General features: G+C 43.7%; 9 protein-coding genes across 9 annotated transcripts; 7 read left to right on the top strand and 2 right to left on the bottom strand.

Annotated features, from left to right (window-relative positions):
* Positions 1-60: 60 nt before the first annotated feature.
* BDB00DRAFT_759797 (aspartic peptidase domain-containing protein) lies at positions 61-1,974 on the top strand (the record flags this gene model as incomplete). Its single annotated transcript, XM_053119160.1, has 7 exons — positions 61-198; positions 289-349; positions 433-464; positions 541-751; positions 877-1,133; positions 1,221-1,329; positions 1,436-1,974. The coding sequence occupies 7 exons, from the start codon at positions 61-63 to the stop codon at positions 1,972-1,974; spliced, it is 1,347 nt and encodes a 448-aa protein (XP_052982001.1).
* A 408-nt stretch (positions 1,975-2,382) lies between these two features.
* Positions 2,383-3,265, top strand: BDB00DRAFT_759737 (Prefoldin subunit-domain-containing protein; the record flags this gene model as incomplete). Its single annotated transcript, XM_053119153.1, has 5 exons — positions 2,383-2,436; positions 2,524-2,601; positions 2,714-2,890; positions 2,969-3,107; positions 3,198-3,265. 5 exons carry the CDS (start codon positions 2,383-2,385, stop codon positions 3,263-3,265), a joined length of 516 nt encoding a protein of 171 aa, XP_052982000.1.
* Positions 3,266-3,758: 493 nt separating this feature from the next.
* On the top strand, positions 3,759-6,134 carry BDB00DRAFT_213492 (cell morphogenesis N-terminal-domain-containing protein). Its single transcript, XM_053116486.1, has 8 exons — positions 3,759-4,427; positions 4,568-4,746; positions 4,847-4,907; positions 4,977-5,107; positions 5,201-5,405; positions 5,486-5,623; positions 5,695-5,793; positions 5,873-6,134. Exons 1-8 carry the CDS (start codon positions 3,879-3,881, stop codon positions 6,017-6,019), a joined length of 1,509 nt encoding a protein of 502 aa, XP_052981999.1. The 5' UTR covers positions 3,759-3,878; the 3' UTR covers positions 6,020-6,134.
* Positions 6,135-6,825: 691 nt separating this feature from the next.
* Positions 6,826-11,847, top strand: BDB00DRAFT_759712 (cell morphogenesis C-terminal-domain-containing protein; the record flags this gene model as incomplete). Its single annotated transcript, XM_053119151.1, has 4 exons — positions 6,826-8,652; positions 8,724-8,857; positions 8,952-11,292; positions 11,371-11,847. The coding sequence occupies 4 exons, from the start codon at positions 6,826-6,828 to the stop codon at positions 11,845-11,847; spliced, it is 4,779 nt and encodes a 1,592-aa protein (XP_052981998.1).
* Positions 11,848-11,870: 23 nt separating this feature from the next.
* On the bottom strand, positions 11,871-12,684 carry BDB00DRAFT_813272 (membrane magnesium transporter-domain-containing protein). Its single transcript, XM_053122749.1, has 4 exons — positions 12,520-12,684; positions 12,409-12,461; positions 12,237-12,340; positions 11,871-12,168 (listed from the first exon to the last, which is right to left on the bottom strand). The coding sequence occupies exons 1-4, from the start codon at positions 12,596-12,598 to the stop codon at positions 12,072-12,074; spliced, it is 333 nt and encodes a 110-aa protein (XP_052981997.1). The 5' UTR covers positions 12,599-12,684; the 3' UTR covers positions 11,871-12,071.
* Positions 12,685-12,854: 170 nt separating this feature from the next.
* BDB00DRAFT_937519 (uncharacterized protein) lies at positions 12,855-14,124 on the top strand. The gene is made up of 7 exons (XM_053129254.1): positions 12,855-12,898; positions 13,013-13,159; positions 13,233-13,354; positions 13,433-13,478; positions 13,556-13,612; positions 13,701-13,863; positions 13,932-14,124. The coding sequence occupies exons 2-7, from the start codon at positions 13,106-13,108 to the stop codon at positions 14,039-14,041; spliced, it is 552 nt and encodes a 183-aa protein (XP_052981996.1). The 5' UTR covers positions 12,855-12,898; positions 13,013-13,105; the 3' UTR covers positions 14,042-14,124.
* Positions 14,125-14,658: 534 nt separating this feature from the next.
* On the top strand, positions 14,659-15,109 carry BDB00DRAFT_813269 (uncharacterized protein). Its single transcript, XM_053122748.1, has one exon. It carries the CDS (start codon positions 14,834-14,836, stop codon positions 15,044-15,046), a length of 213 nt encoding a protein of 70 aa, XP_052981995.1. The 5' UTR covers positions 14,659-14,833; the 3' UTR covers positions 15,047-15,109.
* A 14-nt stretch (positions 15,110-15,123) lies between these two features.
* Positions 15,124-15,943, top strand: BDB00DRAFT_213423 (uncharacterized protein). Its single transcript, XM_053116484.1, has one exon. The coding sequence runs from the start codon at positions 15,418-15,420 to the stop codon at positions 15,853-15,855; it is 438 nt and encodes a 145-aa protein (XP_052981994.1). The 5' UTR covers positions 15,124-15,417; the 3' UTR covers positions 15,856-15,943.
* Positions 15,944-16,549: 606 nt separating this feature from the next.
* BDB00DRAFT_882371 (translation initiation factor RLI1) lies at positions 16,550-19,575 on the bottom strand (the record flags this gene model as incomplete). Its single annotated transcript, XM_053128147.1, has 5 exons — positions 16,550-16,616; positions 17,922-18,645; positions 18,717-18,988; positions 19,069-19,255; positions 19,341-19,575. 5 exons carry the CDS (start codon positions 19,573-19,575, stop codon positions 16,550-16,552), a joined length of 1,485 nt encoding a protein of 494 aa, XP_052981993.1.
* Between the last annotated feature and the right edge of the window lie 165 nt (positions 19,576-19,740).

Here is a 19,740-nt window from a genome sequence, read left to right as displayed (position 1 = left end):
CCCTTTCTTCCTTTCGTAAACACCTTCGACTTTATACACACACACTACCTTTCTCAAGTGATGCGTCATACTCTGCTCTGGATTGCGGCGCTGACAGCGTCCGCTGTTGCTGATCCTCTTACTACGATCCCACTTTTCCGTCGAAGCGACGATAGCGGTATCATTCGTGCCGCTGCAGATGAACTCGATAGTGGTGTGGTATGTCCACGGCTTTCTGTGCTCATATAATCCGCCAACTTTAGCAGGAAGATTCATCGCCTAACATTAAGCTTTGTGCAAAATATATAGCTCGGTGGCAAGGTGCTCATCGGTACACCACCTCAAGAGTTCACCATGGCCTTCGATACCAGTAAGTTTTGTTGTTGTTGTTGTTGTGTAACATGACATATCTTTCAAATATGTGTTGATTGCTTATGTGTTGTTCTCTTACAGACACCGGTTTCTCGTGGGTGCGCGGCTCTCGTGTATGTTTGAACTTTATTTGTCGTTTAGCCGATTGTTTTTTTCATAGGGTTGCTCACTGTTGATCATTCATTTTAGTGTAAGAGCGAAAACTGTCTCGATCGCTGCACGTACTACGCCCGTCGATCAGAAACCGTCACTTCAACTGGCCAGAAGTTGAAGGTCAAGTACGGTGAAGCGTGCGTTGAGACGACCATTTATCTTGATACTGTTGAGTTTGGCGGTCTTTCAGTTGAAAACATGCCTTTTGGTGGCGCTTATAGAATGACTGGCTTCGATGCAGGCTTTGGTAAATTAAACAAAAACCAGTTAGTGCTGATGAAAAAGAGCACGTAAAAATATATGTGTTATATAGAAATCCGAGACATCTTGACTAACTCCAGCGAAAAATAAATAAAATTTGGCTCCTAATAGATGGTTACCTTGGTCTTGGCCGCAGCGTCGATTTCAACAAAACGCATATTTACTCGAGCGCAGCACAAGGCCTTGCACGTCGTGATTTGCCCGCCTCTTCATTCGTCGGCAACGCTTATCAGCAAGGCACTGGTATGGAGAGTGCTCAGTTCGGCATGTTCACCACTGGTTCAAGCGACAACGGATTCGGCAGCTCCGGCGCTGTAACTGAAGACGATGCCACGTCCGACGGCGATGCCACGAATCCTTCTACACCTGTCGAAAATCCCGCCACTAACTCGACCTTGCCCGCCAACAACTCGACCGAACCTGCTCAACCTGCCCAACCTGCCGACACAGAACAGCCTGCTGAAGACCAAACGAGCGGTGATTCTTCTACTTCAGAAGTCACATCCGGTGGTTTTGGTTTCTTTAAGCGTCACTATGATGAACCTGCCGGTTACTTGGTTCTTGGTAAGTTGTAACGCAGCAATAGACTATCGTTCTTTCCCGCAAGTATTAAGAGAGTATCCGTTTGCTAAACTCGTCTGCGACTCTTTCATTAAATCCGATTATATAGGCGGTATTGATAAAAGCGCCATCAAGGGTAAAGTTGCATACATTGACCTTGTTGACAGCAGCTCCGGCAGTGCCAACTGGGAAGTGCCCATCTCGCTTGTGCGTTTCGACATGGATCTCATCTTGCAACAAAAGAAGCATGCCAAGGCACTGATTAGCACCTCGCAAAACTTCATTTACATGCCCTACGACCAAGCCGATATCTTCCACGAAGTGTTTGGCGGCAAGTTCCAAGAAAGCACAAAGACGTACAAAGTCAAGTGCAGTAAGATCAAGGACATGCCTCGCTTGAAGCTTTATTTGGGCGACTGGGCAGTCGAAGTCCCTGCACAGTACTGGACTCGTGTCGTTGATGCTCCCACTGACTGCTGTGCTACCCGTATTGCCCGTGGCGAGTCGGACCGCGACTGGATTCTCGGTACCAGCTTTACCAACCTTTTCTATACCACCTTTGACCCTCTTGAAGAGAAGCTTGGTTTGGCACTTAAGAAGGGTCAGAAGAATGATGGCCTCAAATTGATTGACAAGTCCCAAGATTAAACATATATAATTCGATAAGCCAGATAGCAGACGATTTTATATATTACCTCTTCTTCTACTACTATTACTCCGTATAACAATGTCTTCTTATCAACCCCCATTCCTTTCTTTCCTTCTTTTTGTAAAGTATCATCATTTTCCTTCTCTTTTTATTTTCTCCATGAGCGAAGCTTAATAACTCTTGAAAAAGTTTTGCACACAACAACAACAACAACTATACGCATATCATATTAAAACCTTTTGTCCAAGTGCTGGTTCCCATTTGGCGACTTTAGAATCATTCACAGTACACAAAAAAGCTCTTTCTCTTTCTCGCTGCCTTTTTTCTTCTCCGCTTAAGTTCCTTACTTAGTTCGGCACTCTTTGACACAGACAGAACCATTCAGTCTTTTTTTCTTTTAATCTGACATGGCAGCAAAGATGGAAGCTAATCCTCGGGGCATTCCTCGATCTCCTTTTGTCGTACGTCTGACTTTACCTGTTAAAGTTGATTTAAAACTTCAAAAGTTGGGCGATCTAAATGCTTCTTTATTTTTACCATAACGACAGGAACGCGTAGAAGATTATGTCTCTGATGCCGAACCGGCCGATGTCGTGTTGCGCAAATTCCAAGAAACCATTAGGCAAGTGTCCTCAATTTGTATACTTGGATAAAGCACCAAATATGTAGGAGCGGAAGCGAGTGTAACTTACACATATATACAGCAAATACAAATTTATGGAAGTCAATATGCTGCAGCGTCGAAAAGTATTGGAAGAAAAAATACCAGAAATTGAAAAAACGATCGCCATGGTCGATTTCTTGATTGAAAAACAGGAGGTCAACGAGCCTGTCTATACTGATTACGAATTGAACGATACACTGTATGCAAAGGCCAAGGTGGAAACCTCTGGTACCGTCTATCTGTGGCTCGGTGTAAGTGGATGGATGTTCTTTGCCATCGCCATCTCGTTCGATAAGTCACAGGGCTCACCGTATGTTTTATAATATTAGGCCAATGTCATGTTAGAATATACCTTTGAAGAAGCGAAAGACTTGCTCACATCCAAATTCGATACTGCAAAAACGTCGCTTCGAAACACAATCGAAGACCTTGAATTCTTGCGGGATCAGATTACCACCATGGAAGTCAGTACGTATCGATAAGTACCCTTCTTGTCTGCAAAATGAAAGAGAAAGAATCGAGTTACTGACTGATTTTGCAAATGAAATCGTGCTGTAGATACTGCACGTATCTACAACTGGGACGTCAAGCAAAGACGCTTGGCCCGAGAACAGGCAGCAAAGTAAAAGTAGCAAAAAGAAAGAATCTAGTATCTGTAATAAAGCATTTTGTAGAAAATACGATAATTGCTGTCTCTTCATGATGTCCTATCAGATACAAGTGCTACTAAAAGATAATAATTATTCTGTCGTATATGCCCAAATGGCTTCTTCTAGTACCGTCTATATCAGTGACTATAACATATTGTCATTATATTTTAGACAAAGCCTCGTTTCTTGTTAATTAGGTGATCCAGTACTTTGGCATGGCGCTTACCTCGTGCCTCGTGAGTTTATATCGAAAAACGGCGGTACAACCCAATAGAGAAACGGCTTTTCCGTGGCGCAATCTATCTTCTTCTCTACTATCTTAGATGCCATATCCAGCGCGAGCGTTATGTAGCTCGCTAAAATCCTGTGATATACTGTCTTACAGTAATAAGAGAAAAGGAACTCACTTTCCCACTATAATATATATGATCACAAAATAACTGGGAGGAAACGATCCAGATTACGCCTTCAAAATGCTTGTTGTCGGAGTGTGATGCCCTTTCACACACGGTTTTTTGAGGCGAGGCAATAAATCCACACTTACACTCATTCATATACACACTCAACCAACTTTTTGGGAGTTTTGCCGATGCCTAATCGTCGCCCTCCACCTCCACCACCACCACAGGCGAGTGCAGCAACCTCCTCCAATCTCAACAATGCTCGTTTACAAGTCAATCGTGACCCAGCACTGCTTCAATTTACATCGTCTCAGTTCTCGTCCTCATCCACTCTCGTAGACAACAGTATGGTACTGGCGTCGTCTTCTTCTCCTTCCCCTATCAATATACCATCCACTGGAACTCGTCGACTTCACCACAATAGCCGTAATTTAAGCGCAGGTTCAGCAAGTGAATTTCATTCTTCGCCTCGGTCACTTGGGCCTCGAGACAGCAGTAGTGGTGCTGGTTCACCTAGCAATCCCTTTGAAGGATCCCCCGTTGAGGAACAGCACCACCACCAACAACAACGGCTACAACAACAATCACCAATGACACGGCAACCAACACAACAGTTACGGAGAACGGTACCCGGTCGAAAAGCAGCAAAGAGCTCGGATTATGCACTAAGCGTCGTGTTTACTCAATTCGAAAATATTGCTGATAAAAAAATGGAATTGATTTTAAATATGGGTGTGGTAAGTTACTGTAGAAAGGAACTTCATGCGTATAGGGGGGATCTTGTAGGAGGCTTTGGAAGAGTATCTTCACAAACAGAGAGAGAAGATACACCAAAAGAAGTTGAATGGACGCTAAGACATTTTTATTTCTTTTTTAGGATGCTGAAGTAGATTTTCGGAAACTCTTAGCGTCCGGCGCCGACCCGACCTTCGATAAGCTAATAAAGTCACTGTCATCTCTTGCTGCATCCCAACAAAAGCAAGTTATTGATGCAGTGATGCGATGGCGCCGGGCAAAGATCGAGCCTCTTGACCCTGCTCTTCTACGTCGTGTAAGGTAATTGGCATGAGAGGGGGAAGGAGATGAGGTTAAAGAGGGTAAAATAAAAGCTCTAGGTTCTTATAACTCAATGATACTACGTATGTATGGGTATTAGTGAATCGGCACCACTGTCGCGTACTAAAGATGTCAGCTCGATTCTCAAAGAACGACAATCGGTTAGTAAAAGGAACACATACATCTGTGTAATGAAAAGGTTACTTATTTTCGAATATATATCATTACAGCTTGCATCAGTCTATATCTTATGCCGGGCATTGATAGAAATAGTTAAATCATTCACTCCAGAAACTTTGCCGGAGGACTTGGGAGAAAACTTGGAGGAGATTGTATTCAATCAGTTAAAGAAAGCAGACCCGTAAGTTTAGGAATAGATGTTATTTTTACTAGCTCGTAGCAGTTGGCTTTCAATAATCTAACTATCATTGCGCTCTGAAACAATTGTATATAGGGAAGCGATTAGGCGATCAAAAAACAGAACAGCAAGTATGGACTTATTTGCAGAATTAATTGGTGAACTATCCAACGTACGCTTTGCATCCGTCAGTGATCGATTTATTGCGGAGCTCGAGAAGTACAACAGTCAAACGATTATGAAAGAACGGCAGACTCATATGGAAATGTTGATTCGCGGGATGAGGTTCTTAAAGATTAAAGTGAGTTTTGGTATCTTTCTAAAAAATCGAAGAGAGACGAGGATTAATCAATGGATTTCATGTTCTGTGATATGGTGCAGATATACCCACTAGATGCGTTGGAAGAGACGGCAGACTTTTTGTCAAGTTGTGCAAGTTTCTTTAAAAATGCGCATGGCGCTAAAGTCAAGCATAGCTATGCAAAACTATTCGTGCAATTACTTTTACCGATAGCTGGGGTACGTTTATAGAAGATCAAGAAAAGTAATAAGGCCAAAGGGGAATCATGTTCACTCATTCATGCTTCTAGGTAGCTGTCGCCGAAGTAAACTTCCCTGCATGGGCAAAAGCAGTTGATCTCGTATACCCTAGAGCGTTGAAGATGACGCTTAAACCCCGTCATGTGTTGGTACGTGAAACGGAACGGTGATATGCACATTAAGTACAACAATCAGATAAACAGCGCAATAACCACCTTATATGTACAGGCTGGATATCCCCTTGTGACTACATTATTATGCGTCAGTAGAAAAGAGTTCTTTGCTGCTAATTGGATGGCTAATGTTGAGAGTTGTTACCAAAAATTCAGCAAGGTAAAACAACAAAGATTTAAGCTACAGTGTGCATACAAATAGCAATAGCTTAATTAACATTGAGGGTAACAATTTAGGACAAATATACCCGACTATTAGCGCTTGGATGCGTTTCCCGCCTTGTTTGGACTTATCTTTTCCGGTGTACTGAAAGTTCCGCAATTACGTTCAAAAAGCTCGATGGAATCATCAAAACACTATTTCCGCCCTTTCGACGAGCTATATACCCATCCGAAACACCATTAGATCACTTCATCCTCATCACCTATTTTATGCTCATGCGAGATGTCGATACAGCCATGAAAAGCGTCGTCTATTACCTCCTGAACGCCGACAACGTAGCCACAACTTTACACTGGGAGTATATCAACCCTGAACGAATGATTGTTGCCTTTCGCGCTTTCCGCATGATGCTTTATGATCACGAACGAGGGAGCAACCGACCACCATTTCCAAGCGATCCCGATATGCTTGGCACTGGTATTTCCATGCAATGCAGTGCCAATATGTTTTCTGGACCTATTCGCTCAGTCAAACCGGATGTCATTGACCGAATCGAAGAAATCACGCACAAATCGTTGCTGAGTCTGGACCAAGCGTTTGGGCGTCTCATTGTTCTGGATGAAAAGATGGTTGTACAAAAAGCACCTGGAAGCATGAGCTCAAACACCAGTAGTAGTGGTCTTGGTAGTGGCAACTATTCCGTCCCAATGTTTGTCAATAGCGTCGGTATATCAGGCGCATCAGATGGTGGTCCACAAGTTCAACATCAGTATTCCACATTTGCCGTGTCCTACTCCAAGGATAAGCAGGCTTATTTGGACGTTATCAAGGCAATCTTTGACTCAATGCCACGACTCATGCCCGCCGGGATTCCGCTACCAAAACTGGTTGAAATGCTGTCACGTTACACTGTTCATGCAGATCCAGAATTGATCCAATCGGCATCACAAGCATTGTTACGCATTGCCGAACAAATTGACAGTCAAACCGTGGTAACGGGCTATGCACGTTTTGTGTATCGCATCGAAGACAAGTTCTGTGATATCCTTACGTCGCTAGCGGGTGGTCCATTGACAGGAGGCAATCATAATGGAAATGGGGGCGTGATGAAACTGTATGTGGATTTACTCGCCACTTGGGTGGATCGTATTGACTTGACACCGCTAAGGGAGCTGGACATCACATCGTCGTCGAACGGGGAGCCTCATGGCTGTAATGGGGAAGGCAATGCAGCTGGCGATCTTGCGGCGGATGTTCACTCTGATGTCTCTCGTCTGTTTAGTATGGTGGAGGAAACGGAAGCCAACGGTCTATTGTTCCTGTGCAACCAATCGTCAGCCATGCGACGGTCGGCTATACAAATCATCAAGCTTGCTGCCGACCTTGAGACGCGATTACGAGAACTGACCCAGGATAATGAATCTGAACTGGCCAAACAGCTGGTCAAGCACTTTCCTACCGAGTGCAAATACAACCGCCTTTACAACTTTTTGGAATCCGCTGGTCAAGATATGCTTAAGTTTGACAAGGACACCAACATGTTGCTTGGATCCAAATTGACCGTCGAAACAAGAATCCGCATACAGCAGCATCAGCGACGTGCGTCGCCTAGTGTATTGATCCAGATCATAGAAAGCGACCATCTATGTGACTTGGCAATATGGAGCATCTGCTATCCAGAGATCTTTAAGCAGAGTTTCCGTCACTTCCCTGGTACAGTGGCCTTATGTCGGCAAAATATCTGTACGCGACTGCTGCAGATCCAACCGTCTATTCAAGGATCACTTGAGACTGTCAAGGCGGGGACGGCGGGTACGCTGAGCATGAGCAAAAGCAGTACGAGCCAAAAGATTGCCAGTAGTGAGACGATCGAGCAATGGAAAATGTACATTGTGTTTGCATGTGCCACCGCAACCTTGTCCGAGGACCGTTCACCTGTAGCAACATGGGCTAGCAGCGGCAGGAAAGGCTCTGCTGTAGTCCAAAAAATTGCATCCGCGCACGACCTGTTTCGAATGACGCTCCAGTATCTTACTTGGGAGCACCGACCAATTCGAGAGGCTGCCCTACAGGGCCTCGGCAACGTTAATAGCGACGCATACAAAATCCTGGTAACCGACCTACAGAGTCATGTCCGGATTATTCTAGACGATGGAAAACAACGAAATAATCAAAAGCCGTATCAAAACAAGCGAAGCAAAAAGCACGATCGTTTACGCATATCACTGATGCATGTACTCGAATTGACGGCCGGGTGTCTGCACCACAGAAAGTATTTGGAGGACAAGGACGTTATGAATGTCATAATGAGCTATATCAAGGAGACAAAATCGTTCTTGGCAGACAGCGAGATACAACTCGAATGGGAGTATCACAAGCTGCGAGTGTATCTTTGTGGTCTTGTTGAAAAGCTTTATGAGAGGCTGATGGGGCTGGATGATCCCACAAGCATTATGTCGTTTGAAACAAGACTGAGCTTGTATAAGATGTTTGAAGAATGGTGCGGATACGGTATATGTGCGAACGCGACACGGAGCCGGGAAGCCGCAATGATGAGAGACGTGCTTGAGCAATGCAAGGATAGCCAAGAACGAGCGAATGCCACTCAATTGATGGAAGAAGAACGTAAGGCTTTGGAGACGGCATCTTTAAGTGCGATGGCAATGTTATGTGTAAGTCTCTTTTATTTGAAACAAAAAAAAAGAAAGGATCGGATGGTCTATTAACTATCCTTTGTTTAAAGCGTGGTCCACTTTATGCATTCCTCGGTCAAAAGAAGGCACGACAGGCTGTTATCCAGTTTGATATGTTGAACGTACTGAAATGGATTGATGCTGTGTTTGAAAGTCCAGATCCCAAATACCATCCCATTGCTAGGTAAACAAGATGATGATTTTCCTTGTTTGTAATGTGTAATCATTCTCGATTATTTCTTATCCTAAACGGGCTGTTTCGAATTCTTTCTATTTAGACGGGCTCTGGAAGCTGTATTAATTTACAATCAAGACCAACCGCTTCTGCTGGACGACATCATTGAGCAATGCTATGCAGGCAATCCGAAGCTCGAATTCACTCAAGGTTACTTTCTTGCACTGGCAGATATCGTTACCAAGGTCGAAGACTATCCGTGCCACATTCATCAGATCATAAGCCTAGCATTATTCAAGGCGGGGGACGCTAAAAAGACTATTCGCAAGTCGGCCATCAACCTTCTGCGAGTGATCGAAGACCGGGTGTTTGCCGATTCATGCGCAAAGGAGTACGAAATCGGTATTACGAGCAATTTACCGACCATTTACAAGCATACGCAAACTTTGCTCTCTGCAAGACTGGCAGTAGATCATCCGGAGCAGACGTTCTCAATGCTTTCCGAAATCACGCAGCGCTTCGACAACATCAGTTCCAATAGCCAACGTGAGGTGCTTGTGTACATGCTCCCCTGGTTGCGCAAGATCGACCTGTCTGTTGGCCCACAGGATACCGAACTAAGCGCCTCTGCATATATGGTGTTATCGAATATTTTTTACCTAACAATCAAGTTTGGGGATAACTATGTCAAGGAGATCGGTGCTTTATGGAGCCAACTGGTCGACCATGGTCGGAACACTCGAGCCATTATCATGTTTCTCTTGGACATGGGCCTCGAGATGAGGAATCCATGGTTTCTCATCCATGCAAAGCGAGTTTTCGTCTGTCTCGGTCGAACACCGGCATTCAGTCGGGTGGTGGAAGAAACTATTGCTGAGATTACACCTCGCTCGATGGTTCCCCAGCTGAAGGAAATCAGTAGCAAGTATACGCAAGCATTTCCGTTACTGTACGTCGCCGACATAATGAAGGCGCTGCCAAAATACTCGAAACGACCCGTTTTCTCAAAGGGCCAGTTGGCAATGGTGTTCCTCGTCGACTTGGCGATCGAAGCTGGGGCAGATTTAGCACCCCATTTGCCATTGTTATTGCATACAATCTTTGTACAACTAGATCATTTGACAAGTATCATTTGCGACCAGTCTCGATGTTTCCTTATCAACTTGATCCATTCCATCGTTATACGCCAATCCATGGATTCAGAGGCTTCCGCCAAGGCGACCGAACTGATCCAATGGCTTACTGCCAAGGAAGGCAAGCGGCTTTGGGCATACGAAAACATCACACCCAAGAACCGGCACTTGCAGAGCGCAGAGGAACTCGGTGATCTTTTACATAAAGTAGTCGACGTGTTCTCTCACGAAGATCCGGACCTCCGGCAAAAATGGGGCGAGACTGCGCTCAAGTGGGCAACTTGCTGCTCTGTTCGTCATATCGCCTGCCGATCTTTCGAATGTTTTCGTACACTGATGCCGGCATTCAATCAACACATGCTTGCCGATATGCTAGCACGACTATCCAACACAATCGCAGACAAGTCCGATGAAATACGAGGCTTTGCACTGGAGATCATCCTGACGCTGACAAAGGTGACGAAAAGCATGGACCGAGCGCAGATGGAGCAATTTCCGCAAATATTTTGGGCTGCGGTTGGGTGTCTCTACAGTCCATATGAAGCAGAGCACACTGAGGCGCTGGTGCTGCTCGAGGTCGTGCTGGAAAAGTATGGATTCTGCAATGATTTGGCCGGATGCTTCCCTAAGAACTGGGCGAGCGAGTTCGAAGGTCTGCAGCCGCTATTGCTAAAAGGGTTGCAGTTTGAATCGGCCGAGGAGAAGACATTTTCGATTTTGTCGTCTATCATGCTTATCGAGAACCCTCCTCTAATTGATCCCTCAGAAACAAGGCTACTTTACCTCTTACTCGGTTCTTTATGCAGGCTATTGCATGGACTTGATGTCAGCGAATCCTCTGACAAACCGGATGCCTTTGCTATCAAGCTTGCAGATGAGCTCGCGCGACTTTTCGAATGGTACTCGCTACCCGACGTTCACAGAATACTTGCGACATACCCCAAGCAAAAGAGCAAGTTCCAAGAAGACTATCTCAAACAGCTATTGGGCTCAATTCGAGATGTTTTCCTGAACAAATACGCCAACCAAGCCACGATGTTCGCGCTCTTGCTGGTCAAGAACAAACGATCCTACTATCGCGAGAAAGGACTCATGATTGTAGAAAATCTTATACCCTATGTTAAAAAGAGCGACCCGCGATCTGCATTAACAGCAACAACAACAACAGCAACAGCAATACCGGGTGGTAATAATACTGGGGCCGCTACATCCACAATACCCATCGACATTGCAACCCTTAGCTCTTTATTAAACCTCGTCCAAACCGAGTATGCAGACAAGGCACTCAGCATACTGAACGCCGGCATTCCTGTTGCCAATATCCCACAACCACCTTCCATCATCAAAGACCCTTCAACACCGACATCAGCGCATAGTGCAGGCACTGAGCGCGCACCCAGCAATACCACCAACGCAGCCAATGCATTATGGGGCTTTGGACCCGCAGCTGTCAGTCTCGCATCACAGATTACCCGACACAACGTACATGCTGTCGTATTCGAATGTTCATCCGTTACCAATCAAGAGCCGATAGAGCACAACATCCAATTTTCCATAGAAGACTTTTCGCTACTCACGGGAGAGCCGCCGCGACAAGAAGACCAAACTGATTCAATTTCAGATGAAGTCGAGGTGCCAACCACATCCACAACCGCCACGGCTGCTACTACAGCTGTCGCACGTCCCGCTTACGGAGAGGAACTGATTAACGCACTCAAGGATCTTGATGATTTCTTTAACGAAGACGTAGAAACATCATTGTCCCCATCCAGCTCCTCTTCTCGTATTAACATATTAGGCCCAGAATCCCGCAACTCTGGTATTGGATTTGATTCTGATAATGAAGAAGATTACGATATACAATAGCATTCATCATACATAATAAACATCTTCCAATATTCATTCACTTGTACATACATTACTTTGTTAATGACTAATCCATTGACCACGTTTCTTCGAATCTATATCCTTCATATAGCCGATACTTTATGTTTTTATAGGAAATTGGTATTTTGACGTGGGAAGTGTAGTATAGTAGTATTATAAGAGAGATTACAAAGATTATCCTCGGATCCTCTTCCACACGTCGTTTATCGTAATCGTCTTTCCAGCTGACCTTGTGTGGAAACGATTTTGCGATGGTTGAATCCGACAAAAGATGGCCGAGTATCAAATTTATCAATGGTCCTGTACGAAAATAAGCATGTGAGATACGAAAAGAGGGAAACGCGTGCGCGCGCTCTCCAAAAGCTTACATTGTCGACATTTGTGATTCCAATGCAATGTTTTTGAAAGGTGCTGCTGATATGATAACTCCAAACAGTGTTGCTAGTGCTGATAATAAACATTCGACAACAATCTAATGCGATTGAAAAGTGTTAGCTTTCGTTTCTTTCGGGATTCACTACCAAGCTTCACTTATTTTACCTCGATCGGCAAGACTGATTCAGCTTGCTCTACCGCTTTCAGGTACGAAAGATCTAAACATGGTCCTTTAACAAACAAATTCTTAGCACTTGTTATTTATATAGAACGTACGCTCATATGTCGAAAACGCAGAGTGGGCCAGGAACAAAGTACTGATGAGGGCAATGACCTTGCCAGCAGATTGGCTCATGATCAGCGCAGAAAGAGTGTGTAAATGGGTCAGTGTTTGCCAGTGCTCCGACTGAATTAAGTATGGAGCATACCCTCATGTAAAATGTAAACGCACTGAACATTTCCTCTCATAGTAGGTCATCATTGGAAACACTAGATCAGATTTTCTGATACGATGACGATAACTTTGACAATGATGATTATACAGAGCTTAGCCACGGTAAAGATGAGATATGTACGCGTTCGAGTCTTAAAGTGTGTTATTCGCAACCACAACAATTTTATGCTACTTTTCTTTCCAGCAACGGTATTTCCGTATGTATGTATACAGCAACTTTTAACACAACTGTACACTTTGGCTTTCATCAATTGCGTGTTCATGGACAGAAGCTGGTTGCAGCAGTAACTGATAGACGTATCATTCTGACCGCAGTTCCAATATCAGCGATAGCTGACGGTACTGAGGGTGGTTTGATTTTTATTTTCCTTGCCGTCTAAAGACCTTTTTGCTTCACCAAGAAGAAATATGAGCAGCCCTGCCGGTGTCCTTCGCTTCTTGCATATTATCCAAAATCTTAAGGTAACAACTATTCAATATCCAGAAAATAATCGCGCGTCGATTAACGCTAAATGACTGAATGCGCAACAATAAGAAAACCAAACGAACGGGTTGGGTGGATAATGGAATCAAGCAACCTGAGTCCATTGCCGATCACATGCATCGCATGGGTATCATGGCAATGCTAATAGACGATCCTTCGTTGAATCGCGACAAGTAAGAGTCTTTTCTGCATATGTTATCATTCGTCGTCGCAGTATAGTCTGTTAACAAGACTTAAACTAAATTACACAGGTGTATCAAAATGGCGATCGTACACGATCTAGCAGAAGCTGTCGTGGTTTGTACTTTTAAAAACGCTTCTCCTGTAGCGCCTTTTAATCGAGGCAACTCATGATAGTCCCCATTATTTATTAGGGCGATATTACTCCTCATGCTGGTGTATGCAAAGAAGACAAGTACAACATGGAAAGCGTAAGTCTACTTATGACTGCTTATTCTTTTCTTGGGTATAATTGGCGATTCTTAATAGAACACTGTCTCATATTTTTCAAATATCCAGACTGCAATGCGTGATTTCCAAGCTCTGTTGGGTGATACTGCCATGGTTCGTGAAATCGTAAACTTGTGGCAAGAATATGAAGATGCACAGACTCCAGAAGCCTTGCTGGTCAAGGACCTCGACAAGTTCGAAATGATCGTGCAAGCGTTAGAATATGAAAAATGTGAGTTTGGTATAGAGCGATAGTACTTGCTTTTACACATAATGACTTTTTACTTCTTTTTATAACAGCCGATAAAAAATCACTTCAATCGTTCTTTGATTCAACCCAAGGCAAGTTCAAGCATCCAGCTGTCAAAGCTTGGGCTGAAGCGCTTTATCAAGAGCGTGCAATTCAATAAATTGGAACTTGAGTAGCTTACATTTCGGGCAAAGTTCGAATGTGATCATGTTTTTACAAGAATACCTGCATAGGCTGATAAGTAAATATGATATCAAGTGATGCTAGTCTTGTCATCAGTTACTGTTACTAACATTGATACAAGATACGTCATGCTATTACCGTTGTTTTAACCAGAATATTTTACGTCTCCAAAAAAAAGAGGAAGAAGAAAAGTAAAAGCATATATGTCATAGGATCACATATTGAAAGAATCGGTTATGGCTGGGGCAGTGAGGAACAACGGGTATATGGTTTGAGGGTATCATAATGTAACATGCTATCTTCACATCCATCGCTACGAAAAGTACCTACAATACTACAAATATACAGCTACACAATATCTATAGTACAGTACGAATGCTACGGCGAATGACAGTACCTGTAGGGAGAGTCAACAGATCAACAAGAATAAAAAGTGGAAATGCTCACTTGATAAATGACGCTTCACATATACTGTACATACTCGACATTTTGAATGTTTATACCAACAAGTAAAGCCTTTGACACCTAGAAAAAAATCTGAGCAGCAAGAAATCGATGTCCTTTACAACATCCTCCTTAAAACTTCAACCCTACCAACAAACAAGATAAAAGGTATTGACAAGGTAACTGACTGATCGTTTCAATATCGCTGGTTAACATAAGAATCGATATCTTTATATATCGTCGCACTAATCCCAAATGAAAGGAAATTATGAGAGTAGCAGTAGCGAGAGTTGGCTCCATACAATTGTAGGGGTGGGCTACTTGGATGCGACACCGCAGAACCTGCTTCTTCGTACTTACCCGGTCATTCAAATTTCCATTGTCGTTCTCTCGCATTCATCCTCCTATTAAGTCCGTATTTGTCTGCTTTATCGCCCTCCCCCCAGAAAAAGACATGATGCTGTATTTGTTAAAGAAGTTTTTTTTTTTGGTGCTCGGTTACATACATACTCGTATTCGGAACAACCTTACTATATAATTCGGCTTTCCGACATCATCATTAATGCAAATCAAAACACACAGTTATTTATTAATGCAAAAGTAGGGGTAACAGTAAAACAAAAAAAAAAACCAGAGAGAAGAGACAATATAGGACCAAAAACCCCATCGTCATGGAGCGCCAAGTTTTTCCGCTTCATATCATGTCGACCCATCCTAGCCCGCACTCTCGCACATCCAGCTCACCATTAGGTTTCTTTTCCTTCCGGGGGGTTACTGCTTAAAATATTCCTGTGTTGTTAGTGTTTTGACTCTTCTAAGCTTTCCCTTTCTCTTCTTACTTTTTAATTCTTTGTGTGTGTGTCTACATCCCATTCTTGCTATCAATAACATTACATACAATATTATATAATGCATATAGGACGGTCTCACTCCTCGACAAGCACTGACGGCCGAGATACTATTATCGTCTCTTCCTCGACGCAAAACGTTGAAAACGATGAAAAGATTCAGCGACTGCATTTTAAAGAAAATCAAGCTCCAATTGACGAAAAAGACTCTTCAACCTCTTATTTTTCAGCAACATCGTCCACTCGAACTCACCCATTGGCGTGGATCGGATTGTTCTTTCTCGTCGTCTTACGGTCTTCGGTCTCGATCTTTCAAAACACCTTTAGTCCTATCCCGAATATAGTGGCCGATTACTTGAATGTCAGTTTGACAGAAGTCAATTGGCTGTTTAACATCCAGGCCGTTGTTTATATAGTGTTAAGTTTTATTACCGGCTGGATGTTTGAGCGACTCGGGACGAAAAGATCGGTAAGTATACTTGCAAAAGCGAAAAAGTGAATTAAAGAAGAAAGTTTCTGCCCTTATAATTGTCATTTTGATATATAACTTTGATATTTTTAACAAAAGTACATTGTCTATTCATAAATATAGCTTATCATTGCTGGTGTTATTACTGCTGCAGGATGTTGGATACGTCTTGTTGCCGTCGTAACTCACCCACCTTCGTATCCGATCATGATGGTTGGCCAAGTGATTGCTTCGGTAGGAAGTCCTTTAACACTCAATATTATGACAAAGGTAAAAATTAGTGTATGTCATACAATGGTTTGATATTCTTTTTCAGATGCTTACATAATTCAAATAGTTCGCAGCAGTTTGGTTTCCAGAAAACAGAAGAGCGACGGCCGGAATGTTCGTTGGTAATATAACTATTGCTCACCACGCAGCACCCACCGTTACTTGATCGCTTACCACACACTACATTTAGCTTCCAATTACGGTGGTATTATTGCCATGTTTCTAATGCCAGCTGTGGCTACCGGCGAAGATAAGATTGAAATGACGGTAAGCCTCTACTTTCACTTCAGACGTTATTAAACAGTAATTTTCACGTTTACTAAGTGCAGGACTTTGACCGCATCACACGATATTCTCGTTTACTACTAGATTATCATGGTAGCTGCAATTTGTACAGGTGCCGTTCTACCACAGTTCTTTTTGCCAGCTAAACCGCCAGGAGGCAGCCATAGTGTTACAGCTGGTGAAAAGGATGCTGATACTGAAAGGGCAAATGTGTCCTTCTTGCATTGCACATTGACCTTGATGAAAAGCGTACACTTTTGGATGTTGTGTGGAATTCATGGCATCAACGTCGGTCTCAGTATTGCTTGGGGCGCTCTATTGAACCAAGCACTCGCACCCTATGGATACTCTGATGCACAATCCGGTAACATAGTTGCAGTTGCCATGGCAGCAGGTGCCATTGGAGCACGTACGTCGACAGATAGATATGCAAAGTTGACATCAACGTTGTTATAGAGCTTCTATTACACAAAGCAGCATAGAAAACAACTGAAAAGTAACAAAATACCCGTCTGTAGTTACCGCTGGCCCAATGCTTGATCTGACTAAGCAACACAAGTTATTCCTCAAGTTGATGGCGCCGTTTATGTGCAGCACGTACGTTGCGCTTATATTTATCAGTTGAGTCGCTCTTCCTTACAATTGTATGCTGCTGTACAAACACGATCAGAACCGCTGACCCTCATATGGATGATAGTACAACGCGACTCCTTTGCTGGTATTCTGTACGTGAATGCATTGAACAACTTCTTCTTGTCGTTCATGGTGCCTGTTGTTGTTGAACTCGGCGTAGAAGGTAGCCTTTCAATTGATCTGCATCTAATATAGCACAAACGTTTGTTCACGAGGCTTACAACAATGTATGACAACAAAAATTTAGTATCACATCCGATACCCGAATCCATATCAACTTCGATTCTCTGGCAGGCCGCACAAATCGTTGGATTTATTCTAGTGCTTGTTCTAGACAAGTTCCGTGACCCCAACGGCAATCCATCAGACAACATGTTTCGTGGCCTGGTTTTTCAAGCGGCCATGGCCGGTGTCTCTGTTGTTCTTAGTTCATTCTACAAAGGACCGATGCGACGTCAGGAAGCATTTGCTGAACAGCGACGGCACCTGCCGTAATAATGGCAACTGCAGTGGTTCAATTTCATGCATGCTGCTTTCGTGTGTGTAACCTTATTCGTTTACTTGTATGATTTAGTCGTCTTGTCAAGAACATGAGTTATATAAAATCCATAGTATAAAGTATGTAAAAAATAATTGTAGAAAAAATTATACTGCGAGGAAAAAAAGGAGTTGCAGCTTGCTTGTTGTACTTTTGTTTTTGTTTTTTAGAGTGTCGATGTGATGATAAAACAAAAAAGCAAACGACTATATACTTGTATTATGCAATGTTAGAGGGGAGGGACAAGAAAAGGGTAAGTACGTGCGTGCGTGCGTGCGTGCGTGTTGATAAAGAAAGAGATAGAGAGATAGAGAGAGAGAGTGTGTGTGTATGTGGGATGTGAGTATATATAATATCTTTTTAGATCTACTGTTCAAGGAAGAAATAGTTGCCAGAAGACTTCTGTTCCTGATCCATTTGGGAGTCCATCTTGTTGATTCTTGGTCGGAAGTTGGTAGGGTCACGACGGAAGGTAATTTGGAGAGATGCCAAGAACTTGTTCATACCAGACAGCAAGGACTGGGGCGTGTTGGCAACGGCGTGCACGGAGGGCTTACCATCGTAGACAACCACACGATCAGCCAAATATGTAGCCATGATGAAATCGTGCTCAACAATGAATGCAGTGCGCTTAAAGTGGACAATGAAGCGCTTGATAACCTTGGCAGCAATGATACGCTGTTCGGAATCGAGGTAGGCAGAAGGCTCATCAATAAGATAAATGTCAGCAGGCTGACCGAGGGCAAGAATGATGGCGACACGTTGCAATTCACCACCAGACAAGTGGGTAACTTCTTGATCGAGAACGGCCTCCACGTTGAGCGGCTTGACAACATCGGTTTGAAACTGAGGGTTCAAGAAAGCAGCCTTGATCTTCTTGATGAACAGCATGCGCACAGTGCCCTTAAACTTGGGCGAAATCTTCTGGGGCTTGTACGAGACGTTCAATTCAGGGACGCTTTGACCGCCGTCTGGCTTCAAAAGACCGGCCAACAGACGGATGAAGGTCGTCTTACCGGTACCGTTCTGACCCAACATGACCACAATTTCAGAATCCGTAAAGTCGCCAGACTTGACGTCAAGCTGGAAGTCACCTATATAATCGCATACTCGCTATTAGAGCACAGATCCATCTACTCCAAGACTACGAAAGTTTGAAACTTACCGAGCTTCTTTGTCATATCGGGATATTGGTAGTTGCGGTTTTTCTCAAGCAAAACATCGTCAGTTTGCTCGGCAATCTTGAAAGTCAACGATTCATCACGGAAACGCAAGTTTTCGGTTCTGATCGTACCGTCCAAGAAAATGTTGATACCGTCACGAACAGAGGCAGGCAGGGTAACAACACCATAAACGGATGGAATACCGTACAAAATACAAACGTAATCGGAAAGGTAATCCAATACGGACAAATCGTGCTCTACGGCAATAATATAACTATGATGTAACAAGGGATAAGTCTGACTGTTACATTGCAATCCAAGCTATAAACCAGAACACAGGTTCCCCACACATACGTTTCAGAAGAGATCAACGATCGGATGACTCTGGCAGCATTCAAACGCTGCTTGACATCCAAATAAGAGGAAGGCTCGTCAAACATGTACACGTCAGCCTTTTGCACAGCCACGACACCAATTGCGAAACGCTGCAGTTCACCACCAGAAAGCTGGCCAACCTCACGCGACAAGACACCCTTAAGCTCTATACGGTAGAATTAATTACAGGGCATATTGTAAGCTATCACATTGCTTCTGATCTCTATCCCTCTGCAAAAGTCTCAACTTACCGAGTTCCTCGATCATTTCATCAAAGTTGTTGCGCTCGAGCTTATCCTCAAGCAATTGGCCGACCTTACCACTAACGACCTTGGGGATGTGATCGACATACTGGGGCTTGATGATAGCCTTCAAGTTATCTTCCAAAATTTTGGTAAAGTAGTTCTGCAATTCAGAACCACGGAAGTGCTTGAGGATATCCTGCCAGTCAGGTGGGTTGTCGAATCGGCCCAAGTTGGGCTTCATTTTGCCTGAAAGGATCTTGAGAGCGGTGGATTTACCAATACCGTTGGTGCCGACCAAACCAAGGACCTGACCAGGACGAGGCACAGGCAGACGATGCAGCTTGAACGAGTTGGCCGAGTAACGATGAGTGACTTCGGACTCGAGGTTGGTGGGCAAGTTGATAAT

This window comes from Zychaea mexicana (assembly GCF_025766255.1).
Source record: "Zychaea mexicana strain RSA 1403 chromosome Unknown BDB00scaffold_19, whole genome shotgun sequence".
NCBI classification, from domain to species: Eukaryota; Fungi; Mucoromycota; class Mucoromycetes; order Mucorales; family Lichtheimiaceae; genus Zychaea; species Zychaea mexicana.
This window is presented reverse-complemented; position numbering and strand designations above follow the sequence as displayed.

Coding starts and splice junctions, on each gene's coding strand:
- BDB00DRAFT_213492 (XM_053116486.1), top strand. CDS start 3,879: ATGCCTAATCGTCGCCCTCCACCTCCACCACCACCACAGGCGAGTGCA. Junction 4,747..4,846: donor GCTCTTCTACGTCGTGTAAG/GTAATTGGCATG, acceptor TATGGGTATTAG/TGAATCGGCACCACTGTCGC. Junction 5,108..5,200: donor CAGTTAAAGAAAGCAGACCC/GTAAGTTTAGGA, acceptor AATTGTATATAG/GGAAGCGATTAGGCGATCAA.
- BDB00DRAFT_813272 (XM_053122749.1), bottom strand. CDS start 12,598: ATGAGCCAATCTGCTGGCAAGGTCATTGCCCTCATCAGTACTTTGTTC. Junction 12,462..12,519: donor TGCGTTTTCGACATATGAGC/GTACGTTCTATA, acceptor GACCATGTTTAG/ATCTTTCGTACCTGAAAGCG. Junction 12,341..12,408: donor AATCAGTCTTGCCGATCGAG/GTAAAATAAGTG, acceptor CAATCGCATTAG/ATTGTTGTCGAATGTTTATT.
- BDB00DRAFT_937519 (XM_053129254.1), top strand. CDS start 13,106: ATGAGCAGCCCTGCCGGTGTCCTTCGCTTCTTGCATATTATCCAAAAT. Junction 13,355..13,432: donor CCTTCGTTGAATCGCGACAA/GTAAGAGTCTTT, acceptor TAAATTACACAG/GTGTATCAAAATGGCGATCG. Junction 13,613..13,700: donor ACAAGTACAACATGGAAAGC/GTAAGTCTACTT, acceptor TCAAATATCCAG/ACTGCAATGCGTGATTTCCA.
- BDB00DRAFT_813269 (XM_053122748.1), top strand. CDS start 14,834: ATGCGACACCGCAGAACCTGCTTCTTCGTACTTACCCGGTCATTCAAA.
- BDB00DRAFT_213423 (XM_053116484.1), top strand. CDS start 15,418: ATGCATATAGGACGGTCTCACTCCTCGACAAGCACTGACGGCCGAGAT.